This window comes from Mustelus asterias, chromosome 17, assembly GCF_964213995.1.
Source record: "Mustelus asterias chromosome 17, sMusAst1.hap1.1, whole genome shotgun sequence".
Lineage (NCBI taxonomy): Eukaryota > Metazoa > Chordata > Chondrichthyes > Carcharhiniformes > Triakidae > Mustelus > Mustelus asterias.
The window spans coordinates 13,459,494-13,473,381 of record NC_135817.1 but is presented as its reverse complement, the minus strand read 5'-3'; the positions used below and the strand labels follow the sequence as shown (position 1 = coordinate 13,473,381).

General features: G+C 46.0%; 1 protein-coding gene across 1 annotated transcript in view; it reads right to left on the bottom strand.

Moving 5' to 3' along the window:
* The window catches only part of vwa8 (von Willebrand factor A domain containing 8), a 375,899-nt gene that overhangs the window by 16,474 nt on the left and 345,537 nt on the right, over nt 1-13,888 (bottom strand). The window contains exons 41-42 of the mRNA XM_078232307.1: nt 12,970-13,095; nt 4,263-4,421 (exon numbers count right to left, since the gene is read on the bottom strand). Coding sequence (XP_078088433.1) covers nt 4,263-4,421; nt 12,970-13,095 — 285 coding nt within the window. The remainder of the gene's footprint in view (nt 1-4,262; nt 4,422-12,969; nt 13,096-13,888) is intronic.

The window sequence follows — 13,888 nt, the reverse complement described above, 5'->3', positions numbered from 1 at the left end:
TGGTTAGATGGGCAGGTTGAGATAAAATACAGACCAAGTAGGATTGCAGAATGAGAAGATTTAGCTTGATGAACTGAGTTAATAGCTTCCTTTCAAAGTGCCCTGGGTCCCAGGTTTCTTTTCAATCCAGTTCTAGCTTGTTGCCAGTTCTTAAATGGACTCTGTCAGAATGCATGCCAAATACAACCCTGTGCAAAAGCTCTGTGTCAATGCTAAAAGCTGCAGATAGTTCTGCTCAATTGCTATCCATCCAGTACAATGTGTGCCCACAGGCCATTGTTCATTTGCCACAGCACCCATCTCTGACCAGATTGCAAGGGGCCACTTCACTCCCTTTTGCAGATGAGAGAAAAAGGGATTGACAGTTCTGGGGAATGGAGTAGCTTTCATTTCTGACCAGTGGCATCAGCCAACACATCCACACAGATTGGAATGAAGCAAACTGATGGGAATATACCCCGGGGCCATAGAACAGAATCTCTCTCCTCCTGGCAGCTAGCCACCTTCAGTTCATTTATCATTTAGACCGCTTGAGTGAAATTAAAGGCCTGATGCCAATTGAGCTGGACATGGCTAGCTGGCACTGTGATGCCTCCAAACAATTCCAATCAGTTGACCAAGGGGAAGATTACCTGCCTGATTTGAATGTTGGGATATGTTAACTTATTGTCTCCATATCATTGCTGCTACGCCCTCAGTCATTTTAGGAACTAAACATTTCCAACTCCTGTGCTCCTTGGCTGGGACCCTGGCAGCTGGGATTCAGTAGCAGGAAATGCCTGAGTCAGACATTCACTTTTCACCCAATGATGGAAATCGAAGCCTGCACCCAATGCAATTTGGGGTGGGGCGGTGTCCGAATTTCAATGTGCACACATCACAGAGTCACAAAATCATAACTGAGATTGGCCTCTTTCACAGAATTTCACACAGGAGTGTGTTTTTGGCCAGATGTGACTCTACTGGTGTTGAAAGTGGTGTCCAATTTAGCTCCAGCTTTTTCCCCATCCTTCCGCAGATTAGGTCTCTTCATGTACAAATTCCTAATGGAATTTGATTCCACCAGCCCCTTGGCTAGCATGCTCCATATTTGGCCACCCTCTGTGTGAAGACTTTTCTCATTTCCCCACTAAATTTTCCTGCTTCTCAGTTTAAATCTATGACCTTCAGTTATCGACTCACTCACCAAAGTGAATTGTTTCTCCCAAACTGCTTGAGCAAAACCTTCCTTAATTTTTGATACCTCTGTGAGGTGTCTCCTTTAAGCTTCTCTGCACTGAGGAGGACAATTCCAGCTTCTCCAGTCTCCCCAAATTAACTGAAGTCCCTCATCTCTGGTATCATTCTGGTGAAGCTCCTCCGCACCGTCTCTAAGGCCTTGGCATCTTGGTACCCAGATTAGTACACAATACTCTAGCTGAGGCCCAGCTGGTGATGTGTGAAGGTCTATCATAATTTTCTGTTTTTTGTATACATTGCTCCTATTTACACAGCCAAGTATCCCGTACATTTACTGAATTGCCTTCTAAACCTGTCCTGCCACCATTAAAGGTTTTTGAATATAATAATCCTTATAAAGAAGAAAACATCATTTGAAATGTATTCACAGGGGTTGTGTGATTAAAATTATTTAAAATCTAATCCATCATTCTTTGGATCTGCACTCGGCAGACATCATTGACACACAGCTGCAGAGGACAACAAGTTCAATCAGATAATAGGAACTCGTATGAACTTGTGCATTAAGGACCCTGAGGGAACATCTGACAGAATTTCATAATCCTTGAGGCTGAGATTCCCAGATGCTTCACAGCGAGAACATCACTTTTGATGTGCATTCATTCATTGCTGTTTTGGAGGTAAACATGACAGTCAATTTGTGCAAAGCCACCTCCCACAAATAGCAATGGGGTGGAAAAGCAGTGAGTCTGATTTGGTGGTGCGAGTTGCGGAATGAATGTTGGTTAACAAGATCCCTGTTTTTTTTCAACGGTACACTCTAGCAAGCAGGCCAGCATCTGCTTAACATCTGATCTGAAAGACATAACATCATCGCCACCACTGGAGGAAAGGAATGCGATATGTGATGAGTGGTGAGAACAGTCATTCACACCTCTCCAACAAGCTAAAACATCAAGTCATTTGAACCAGTCACTTGTTACAATTTAAGTTTTGCTTTTTCCTAAATTGTCATTTGATAGTACTGAGCTGCTGAAAAAGGAGGCGTGTCGAAGCTTTTCATTTTGTACTCCCCAGGACCACTTTGCAAGAATACCGATATGAAAGGAAAACAACAATTTATAGTGTATGAGAAGCAAGCGTCGATTGGTTGGCAAGTAGACTCTGATTGGTAGAGGTGTTGCCAATGGAGAAGTACCAGGTGACTGACAGTTAACTGCCAAGCATTGGTTGAAATTTAAACCAGGCAGTTTGACCCTGATTGATCAAGGTACCTGAGGAATAAGTCAGCAAATTGTTGTCACTTACTTTGTTTAGTTAAAATAGGCGCAATGTGTGCACAAGTTCTTTCATAAAAAGAATCATAAAATCCCTACAGTGCAGAAGGAGGACATTCAGCCCATCGAGCCTGCACGACAACAATCCCACCCAGGTCCTATCCCCGTAACCTCGTGTATTTACCCTGTTAATCTCCTTTTGTATTCTAAGGGGCAAATTAACATAGCCAATTGGACTGTGGAAGGAAACTGCAGGACCCGGAGGAAACCCACGTAGACATGGGGAGAACGTGCAAACTCCACACAGACAGTCAGAATTGAAACTGGGTCCCTGGTGCGTGAGGCAGCAGTGCTAACCACTGCGCCACCATGCCACCCTTTCTGTCTGCAAAGAACAGTGTCCTGTGTATTAATATTCGTAGCTTCCAGCACATGCAAATACACCACACTGTGAGCCCAACTGACAGTCTTAAATTGGTTGTCAGTGAAATTCTTAGCATACTGAGGGATATTTAGCAAATGCTGTTCAATCGCGGAATTATATCTACTACTGGACACTGTGTTTCGAACTTTGCAAGCATGGGCTGGTTGGGTACGGTCTGTACCTCGCCCCTTTAACAGTGGAAGAGATATGCTGTTTGATACAATTTGCCAATCTTTGGGACGTTCAACATACATACCATGCATCACATTAACACTGAAATTCGTGCACCACATCATTCATTTGTGTGATAGGCTTTTGGCTTGATGGCAGCAATGTGTTGAATACCAGTCCTGTCGCTACTGTATGGCTGCAGCGTGCCAATGTCAGTGCGATGCTAGGTATGAAGACCATACGTCCCAAAGACTGGGGGGTTGCATCAACCAACATGTCCCAGTTGCTGTTCACAACAGACAAGATACTTGCCTCGACCAATCAGGGTCAAACTGCCCGGTTTAAATTTCAAACAATGGTTGGCAGTTAACTGTCTGTCACCTGGTGCATTCTCCATGGTAACACCTCTACCAATCAGATTCTACTTGCCAGCCAATCAGCACATTCTTTTTGTACAGTATAAATTGCTGTTTTCCTCTGATATTGGTATTCCTTGGGAAGTGTCCTGATGAGTGCAAGATGAAAAGCTTTGACATGTCTCTTTTTCCCCAAATTATTCATAAGAAGGAGAGGAAACCATTCAGTCCTTCAAACCTGTTCCATTATTCAATTACATCCTGGCTCAAATGTATCTTAACTTCATTTTCTGCTTTGGTTCAATGAAAGGGTGGTGGAAGTACATCCATTAGTATCATTCATAGAATCCCTACAGTGCAGAAGGAGGCTATTTGGCCCATCGAGTCTGCATCGACCACAATACCACCCAGGCCCTATCACCATTACCCCACACATTTACCCCGCCAACACCCGACAAGGGGCAATTTAGCATGGCCAATCAACCTAACCTGCGCATCTTTAGACTGTGGGAGGAAACCGGAGCACCCGGAGGAAACCCACACAGACACGAGGAGAATGTGCAAACTCCGCACAGACAATGGTCCGAGGCTGGAATTGGACCCAGGTCCCTGGCGCTGTGAGGCAGAAGTGCTAACCCCTGTGCCACCGTGCCCCATTCAGAAAGGACAAACACTTTCGGGGCTAGGGAAAAGAGCTGGGTGGTGGGGCTAATTGGAAAGTTTTTCAAAGAGCTGACACAGGCATGAAGAACTGAATGCTCTCCTCCCTCACTGTTTGATTCAAAGCTTCTCCCCTGTTAGCATCAATTTTCCAAAACACTAAATCAGCTGGTTGTGTTTAGGAGTGACCTTTACCTTAAATTTATGCTCATAATGTTCAAAGGCTTCCAGAACCATGCAGACAGCCTCCATGGAGCGTTCCAGTCTGCCATCAAGTCCATTGAAGCGGTACATGCTGCCAGAGATATCCACTAGCAGCCGCAAGCGCTTGGGTTTCTGCTGGGGGGTACCGAGCTGGAGAGATAAGCAAAATGTGTTCAAATTGATAGAATCCAAAACAATCCCCACAGCAAAGGACATTTTCCTTTAAAACAGACAAGATGTAAAAGAGAAGAAATGTATTTGCGAACTAGACCTCCACCTTCTGCAAATGGTTCACAGGTGACCAGAAAACGGATGGAAGGAATTCTGTTTTAAATTGACCAGTTTGGAATGTGAGCCCCAATGGAGATTAGCATTTCCTCTTAAAGGGTTTAAAACCACTTAGATTACATCATTACCACCAAATGTAATATTTAAAACAAAAAAATCAAATTACAACTATGAGGTCTGAGGTAATTAGAAATTAAATTCATATGGTGCCCCGAGGTTATGCTCAGCAGGGAATCCCTACAGTGCAGAAGGAGGCCATTCGGCCCATCAAGTCTGCACCGACAACAATCCCACCCAAGCCCTATCCTTGTAACCCCATGTAATTCCCCCTGACACTAAGGGAAAATCCCACCCACACCAATTGCCCGTAACCCTAAGTATTTACCCTAATAATCCCCCTAACCTACACAATTTAGGACAGTAAGGGGCAATTTAGCATGGCCAATCCACCTAACTTGCACATCTTTGGAGTGTGGGAGGAAACCGGAGCACTTTGAAGAAACTCACACAGACACGGGGAGAACGTGCGAACTTTACACAGACAGTGACCCGAGGCTGGAATTGAACCCAGGTCCCTGGTGCTGTGAGGAAGCAGTGCGAACCACTGTGCCACCATGCCGTATACGAGGAACACCCAGAGATCGTGTCATTCAGGGTCATCTAGGTGCAATCCATCACTCTGTAGTGAGCAAGCACTCTGACAAGATTGGTTCAGTTACCTGATGTGTCTAGACTTGTGGATGTTGGAACTATGAGGTCCAGTTTCAGAACTGAATGAAAATTTAACAAAAGGGCTTTCCAACTAAAGACTTGGGAGACAATTATTGACCATTGGCTGGAAGTTTCTAGTCGTTTGGAATTTGCTGTTATACAAACATTGGGGAGGGTAAATCGATCAACTCGAACCCATCACAGCTTCAGATCTTTGCTCCTGATTCCATCCCAACCTCCGTCCTCTCCCCGTGGCTACAGCCTCGGGCAGAACCAGACTGTCAGCAACCTTGGTGTCATTTCAACGTTAAATTTGTAAAGTTTGTAAAAGCTATTGGTAGCAATGACATAGGTAGAAAGAAGGGTGAGGTCTTGCATCAAGAATTCAGGGAGCTAGGCAGTAGACTAAAAGCAGCACCCCTCAGGTTGTAATCTCTAGATTACTCCCAGTGCCACCTGCTAGTGAGCACAGAAATAGGAGAATAGCGGAGGTGAATACATGGCTCAAGAGTTGGCGCAGGAGGGAGGGTTTTAGATTCCTGGATCACTGCAACCGTTTGTGGGGAAAGTGGGACCTGTATAAGCGAGACAGTCTACATCCGAACCAGAGCGGGACCAACATCCTTGTGGGCAGGTTCACTAGAGCTGTTGGGAAGAGTTTAAACTAATTCAGCAGGGGGAGGGGACACAGATTGTTAGCAGAATAGGGGCACAGCATAATACAGCAAAACAATCAAGTCAGAGGTGAGTGCTACTGCATTAAGTTTCAACGGTATATGGCAAGGCTAAATAGCCTCTACTTTAATGCCAAGAGTATTGCAGATAAAACGGATGAGTTAAGGGTGAGGATTGACATGTGGGATTGTGATATAGTAGTCATCACAGAGAAGTGGTTGAGAGAAGGGCAGGATTGGCAACTCAACATTCTGGCATATGGAATTTTCAGGTGAGACAGGGGAGGGAGCAAAAGAAGAGGAGGCATTGCATTATTAGTTAAGGAGTCAGTTACTGCAGTAAAGAGAGATGATGTCCTGGAGGGGGCATTGAATAAAGCTTCATGGGTAGAGTTTAGAAATAAAAAAGCGGCAGCCACATAGCTAGGCATCTATCATAACCCCCAGATAGTCAGCGGGAAATTGAGGAGCAAATATGTGCACAATTCGCAGAGGTGTGTAAAAACAATAACAATAAGGTAATATATATTAGGTGATTTCAACTTTCCCAACATTAAGTGGGATAGACATAGTGTTAAGGGCTTGGAAGGAGTGGATTTCTTGAAATGTGTACAGGAGAACTGTAAAGGTTCCAACAAAGGATGGCACAGTGTTGGACCTAATTCTGGGGAATAAAGCTGGACAAGTGGCTGAGATGGTGGAGCATTTTAGTGATAGCGACCACAACATGGTAGAATTTAAGCTTGTTATGGACAAAGTAGACAAATTGTAAAAAATACTTTTGGATTGGGGGAAAACAGATTTTAGTAAAATAAGGCAGGGTCTGGCAAAGTAAACTGGGAACAGCTACTTGTGGGGAAATCTACAGAAGAGTAGTTTGTGGGGGGGGGGGGGGGGGGGGGCGCTGTTCAAAAGGGAAATGGGATGGATATAGGCCCAACATGTTCCCTCTAGTGTGACAGGAGTAACAAGCCCAGAGAACCATGGATGACGAGAGGTATTCAAGATACGATGATAAGGAAAAGAGAGACTTTTAGTAGGTACAAGACGAGCAAATCAATGGAAGCATTAGTGGAGTACAGAAAATGCAGGATGGAGCTTAAGAAAGCAATCAGGAAAGCAAAGAGGGGATATGAGAAAGCTCTGGCCGGTAAAAATAGGGAAAATCCCAAGATATTCTTTAAGCATATCAATGGGAAGAGAATAACCAGGGAAAGAGTAGGGGGAAATCCATGGGTGAAGCCAGAGCACATCAGGAGAGTGCTGAACAAATACTTCACATCTGTCTTCGCCGAAGAGAACGAGGATGAAAGTATGGAACTCAGGGAGAGAAACTGTGAGGTTCTTGAGCAAATTGACATAAGGAGTGACAAGTTTTTGGAGCTGTTGGCAGGCTTAAGAGTGGACAAATCTCCAGGTCTGGATGAACTGTGTCCCAGGCTGCTGTGGGAGACAATGAAGGAGACTGCATGGGCTCTGATCCAGATTTTCAATTCCTCTCTGGTCAGGGGGAGGTGTCAGAGAACAGCTAATGTGGTCCCACTATTTAAGATGCGTTGCAGAGATTAACCAGGGAGCTACAGATCAGTGAGCCTTATGTCAGTGGTAGGAAAACTATTGGAGAAAATTCTGAAGGAGAGAATCTGGCCGCGATTCTCCCAAAAAGATTCTAAGTGTCGACTTCGTGGGAAAACTGGTGTCAATCACACTGTTTTATTCAGTGCGACTTCATACAAGGATCTCCCACACTCTGTGCAATGCAGAGATCACAATCGGGAATATCATTAAAAGCTCAGGGGGCGGGGCCTATCCACGCCGGAGTCTGATAGTTCCAGGCCCCAAACTATCAGCTTGCAGTTTACTGGCCAGCCAGGACCCTCACAGTGCTGCCACTCCATCAAACCTTCCCCACCCCCCTGCGGCCCGATCGTGGCCCCTCGTCCATTCCCTGGCCAGCCCTGACCCCTCTCCCGTACTGGAGCATCCCGATCTCCAGCAAGCCCCCCAGCAGTGATTCTTCCCCCACTCCTTTCCTCAGGTGGACCCCCCCACCCCGACCACTGGCTCCCCTCCAACCCCCACCGATCCCCATGCAGAGTGGCAGCAGGACCCCCCCCCACCCCCCATGGAACGCTCCCAGCTGGCCCTTGGCCTCGCCCCCAGATACCCCTGCCCCCAGGCCCTCCCCCCTTGGCACTGCCCCATGCCCGGTGGGCAGTGCAAAGGTGCCCTCTGGGCAGGGACACTTTGCCCCTTGGTCAGTCTAGGGGGCACAGGCTGGCACAACCTGGCTGTCATGCCCGGGGGCCACCATCCCCCCCCACCGCCCGACCCCCTGGGGGGCCCCTGATTGCCCCCCCCTCACTCCAGCAGGGTCATCCCGCTAGATCCCTGAAAATGGGGAGCTAGTCTGAACGCCGCCGGTTTAAAATTGTACTGGGGGAGGGGGGGGGGGGTGGGAGATGCCAGCGGGCTCCATGGATTCATTCCCGGGCCCACTAAATACATTTAAATTGAATTTAAAATAGAATTTGCATATCAGCCAAGCTCCCAACCAATTTCCGGCGCCACATAGATGCTGCCAGAAATCCGGGCCTGGGAAGTGCAATCGTGGCGCGAACGCTCGCGGAAATCCTGCGAATCGGCTGACACGCGATTTTAAAAAATGAGCACGGCAGGATGGAAGAATCTGTCGCTCTATCTCCACTTGGAGAGGCAAGGCTTGATCAGAGATAGTCAGCTTGGCTTGTCAGAGGGAGGTGATAGAGTTTTAAAGCACAGAAAGAAGCTCTTTGGCCCATCATGTCTGTGGTAGCCATCAAACACCTACCTCATTTTCCAGCACTTGGTCTGTAGTCCTGTATGTTATGGTGTTTGAAGTGCTCACCTAAATGCTTCTTAAATGTTGTAAGGGTTCCTCCTTCTACCATCCTTTCAGCCAAGTGAGTTCCAGAATCCCACCCCCCCTCTGGGTGAAAAGGTTTTACCTCAAATCCCTTCTAAACCTTTTGCTCCTTACCTTAAAATCTATGCTCAGGGGAAAAGTTTCTTCCTATCTACATCCCTCATAATTTTGTACGCCTCAACCGGGAGCCCCTCAGCTTTCTCTGCTCTAGGGAAAACAACCCCAGCCTATTCAGCCTCTCTTCATAGCTGAAACCCTCCAGCCCAGGCAACATCCTGGTGAGTCTCCTCTGCACCCTGTCCAGTGCAATCGCATCCTTCCTGTAATGTGGTGACCAGAACTGCACACATATTCTAGCTGTGGTCTAACGAGCATTTTATACAGCTCCATCATAACGTCTCTGTTCTTATATTCTTCACTTCGGCTAATAACATGCTGCCTTAATCAACTTATCTACCCATCCTGCTGCCTTCAGGGATCTTTGCACATGCACCCCAAGGTCCCTCTGGTCCTCTGTACTTCCCAGCATCTGACAGTTCATTATATACTCCCTTGCCTTGTTAGTTCTCCCAAAATGCATCAACTTATACTTTTCAGGATTCATTTCTGTTTGCCACTGTTTTGCCCATCTATATCAGGCTTTATCACCAGGTTTTGGAAAGTCAAGAGATGAGTTACTCTCCACAGGATTCCTTTAATCTGCACTTGCAACCACAGTATTTATGTGGTTAATCCAGTTCAATATTTGGTCAATGGTAAACTCAGAGCAGTGAAGCTGAAGACTGGCCAAAATGGATCATTCACTCGGCACTTCTGGCTGAAGATTGCAGCGAATGCTTCAGTCTTATCTTTTGCACTGATGTGCTGGACTCCGCCACCTTGACGGTGGGGAAATTTGTGGAGTCTCCTTCTCCAGTAAGTTCTTTAATTGTCCACCACAATTCACAGCTGGATGTGGCAGGACTGCAGAGTTTAGGTCTGATCCGTTGGTTGTGGAACCATTTAGCTGTTTGACATGCAAGTAGTCCTGTGCTGTAGATTCACCAGGTTGGTTAACAGTGAGGTTGAGTGTCTTGGGCTATAGGAAGATATAGGCAAATGGTCAAATGGGCAGATCAGTCGCAAATAGAATTTAACCCTGAAAAGTGTGAGGTGATACACTTTGGAAGGAGTAATTTGACAAGGGAGTATTCAATGAATGGCATTACACTAGGAAGTTCTGAGGGACAAAGGGGCCTTGGTGTGTTTGTCCATAGATTTCTGAAGGCAGAAGGACACGTTAATAGGATGGTGAAAAAGGCATATGGGACACTGGCCTTTATCAATCGGGGTATAGATTACAAAATTGTTGGAGTTGTATAGAACTTTGGTGAGGCCACAGCTGGAGTACTGTGTGCAGTTCTGGTCGCCACATTATAGAAAATATGTGATTGCATTGGAGGGGGTGCAGAGGAGATGCACCTGGATGCTGCCTGTGATGGAACATTTAAGTTATGAAGAGAGGTTGGATAGGCTTGGGGTGTTTTTGTTGGAGCAGAGAAGATTGAGGGGCAATGTGATCAAGGGGTACAAGATTATGAGGCACATGAACAGGGTAGATATGATGTGCCAAGATATGATGTTCCCCTTAGTTGAAGGGTCAGTCACGAGGGGTCACAAGTTTCAAGGTGAGGGGCAGGAGATTTAGGGGGATGTGAGGAAAAACCTTTTTACCCAGAGAGTGATGACAGTCTGGAATGCGCTGCCTGGGAGGGTGGGAGAGGCAAGTTGCCTCACATCCTTTAAAAAGTACCTGGATGAGCACCTGGCACATCATAACATTCAAGGCTATGGGTCAAGTGCTGGTAAATGGGATTAGATAGGTAGGTCAGGTGTTTCTCATGTGTCGGTGCAGGCTCGATGGGCCAAAGGGCTTCTTCTGCACTGTGAAATAATTCTGTGAAATAAGAAAACTGCTGATTTAGAAAATTGTTCAGGAAATGACAAGCAAACCAGTGTCGCAAATATTGGAAAACCAGGAGGGTTCCTTTACTAGTCGGGCACTGACTCCCCCAAACTTCGATTTTTCCATGCTCTGGCACTACAGTACAAACGGCTGTAGACAGAGAGAAATCTCCTCTTAAAGATTCTTTCATACAGATTCCAGGATACCAGTGAGACAGGAAACCAGAGTGAGTGTTCAAGTCACAGGTGTGTGCATGTAAGTGTCCAAACCAGTGTGAGCGCGTAAGCCACTGAATATGTGAGTCAGAATAAATGTGTGAGCTGGAGTGAAGGAGTAAGCCAGTGAGAGTCTGCTCCTAGCTTTCACATCATCAATTTCTGCTGGTAAAATTGGACCTAAGGAAAATAGTACAGGAAAAGGATTCATCATGGGAACTGGCTCACAGACTCCAGGCGCCTGTAAATAGAATAAAAGATTGGGAGCGTAGCGCCTTCTGTATTAGGGTGCAACAGGTCTTTAACTTCTCACTCATTCCTTCAGATTGAGGGGGGGGGGGGTTGGATAATGAGAAGCTCTCCAGTTTGAGTTCCAGGTCCTCTGCATCATGCACTTCACGATGACAATGTCTAAGTTTGCAGGCAGACACTAGTGGATCAAGCAGAGGATGCACATGGTTGCAGGCATGCTGTTCCCCCCTGTGGGAATGCCCTAGACGTATCCTTCTGAGCCGCTTTGTAATGTTGTTTAAAGCATGCTGATTTTAGCTGACATGGCACTGGCAACATGATGAACTCCTTTAGAGACAAAACTTCAAAGTTGAAATCTTGACAAAAGGAGTGAAACTGTTCTGTCTGCTCAATGTGACACTGGAGGTCAGCTTCAATGAGAATAAGCAGCTTGGACTCTGAAGGGGCTCACACTAGAGTGAGCACTGTGTCGAACAAACTAAAGGCAGACAATAAATAGACTTCAGAGGAAAAGAAAAAACTTTAGACACTAATTCATAGCCAAGGAATGCAACTAGAAACATTAAATCATACCAGCTACAATTTTAAGATGCCTAACAAAAAGGTAGTGCATTTTCCAATTATTGGTGATATAATAGGAGGCACTCTGTTAAATGGGCCAATTACTCAAATGTTTCATTTGATCTTGAGCCTCTTTAATCTGAAGCAAATACCAAGGAATTAAATAGCCTTGTCTGAATTACTTGTCATGTTTTGAGAGTCCACGACACGAAACTCCAGCTTTCAAGACAGTTTGATACGGAAGCCCTTCCAGATGTACTCGTCACATCCGAAATATTGCTCAGCCCAGAACAACACCTGTTGCTTCTCAGTGGGAATTGAATAGTTCTGCCAGTTAGCTTTAGGGTCTATGTTTGTAGCCCAAAGTCATGCTGGAACGAGGCAACTCCTGACCTGACCAATCAATAGACCTTTTTCCTGCACTATCAGCTCGAAATGTTTTTCGACGGACAGGCAATAGAGGGACAGGCATTAGAGGGACAGGCATTAGAGGGACAGGCATTAGAGGGACAGGCATTAGAGGGACAGGAAATAGAGGGACAGGAAATAGAGGGACAGGCAATAGAGGGACAGGCAATAGAGGGACAGGCATTAGAGGGACAGGCATTAGAGGGACAGGCATTAGAGGGACAGGCATTAGAGGGACAGGCATTAGAGGGACAGGCAATAGAGGGACAGGCAATAGAGGGACAGGCAATAGAGGGACAGGCAATAGAGGGAAAGGCATTAGAGGGACAGGCAATAGAGGGACAGACAATAGAGGGACAGGCAATAGAGGGACAGGCAATAGAGGGACAGGCAATAGAGGGACAGGCAATAGAGGGACAGGCGGTGAAGAGTCGGGTGGTGGAGAGTCAGATGGTGGAGGGACAGGTGGTGGAGGGATAGCTTGTGGAGAAGTGAAGCTTCATCTATTTTGTCACTTAATTCCAAGTAAAAGGGGTTTCCTTTGAGATAATGTTTCCAACTGTCACACCCAGTGCTGTGTGTCTTATTAATATGTTTCCGTGGTGCTGTCTACAGTACATGAAAACCGCCTTTGTACTCCTGGTGCATGAGGTCAGTAACTAGTTCCATGCCCCATAGGAAATGACAGCCTGTTCCTAACCACACTAGTCAAAACTGGTTTCTTTCCACTCAGACTCACTTCAGGCTCCAGTTCTCCTCTGCGCTTATAAATTGCCTTCTCTCCTGTCAAGCCTTCGATTATTTTGGTGTCATCGAGTTCTCCAATAGACTGGTGCCGTAGCCATTGCCTCTCTTTGCCTTTAGCCTGTTAAAGACATGAGGAATGAATGTCATTTGGTGAAGTTTCTCATCAGCAACACTGTCAAGAGTTTCAATTTGAAATATTTTACAAAAGGTGTTAATTATTAAAAACACAGAATCCAGCTATAAAATTGTTTGAAATAAGTCTAGGCATCCCAAAACCCAAAATACATTTTCCTGTGGTAATGTTTGTAGTGTCTATATAAGCATTAATCACATTAAAAAGTGCAGCATTCAAACAGACAACTCAGATCTATGCTGTAATCAAGCTTCCTCCAATCTTACTTTATCTCACTCTATCACCGTACTCTTCTATTCCTTTCTTCCCCATGTAACCTAGTAACCCTACAGTGCAGAAGGAGGCCATTTGGCCCATCGAGTCTGCACCGACAACAATCCTACCCAGGCCTTATCCCGTAACCCCACATATTTACTCCGCTAATTCCTCTAACCTACGCATCCTCCGCGGGACACTAAGGGGGCAATTTAGCATGGCCAATGCACATCTTTGGACTGTGGAAGGAAACTGGAGCACCCGGAGGAAACCCATGCAGACACGGGGAAAATGTGCAAACTCCACACAGACAGTGACCCAAGCCGGGAATTGAACCTGGGGTCCCTAGAACTGTGAGGCAGCAGTGCTAACCACTGTGCCAGCATGCCGCCCTAATGTACTTATCTAGCTTCATCTTACTCTATCTTATCTGCCTCCATTACTCCCTAGAGTAGTGAATTCCATGTTTCATCATTCCCTGTATAATGAAGTTTCTTCTGGATTCTCTCGAGTGTCTCTGTTA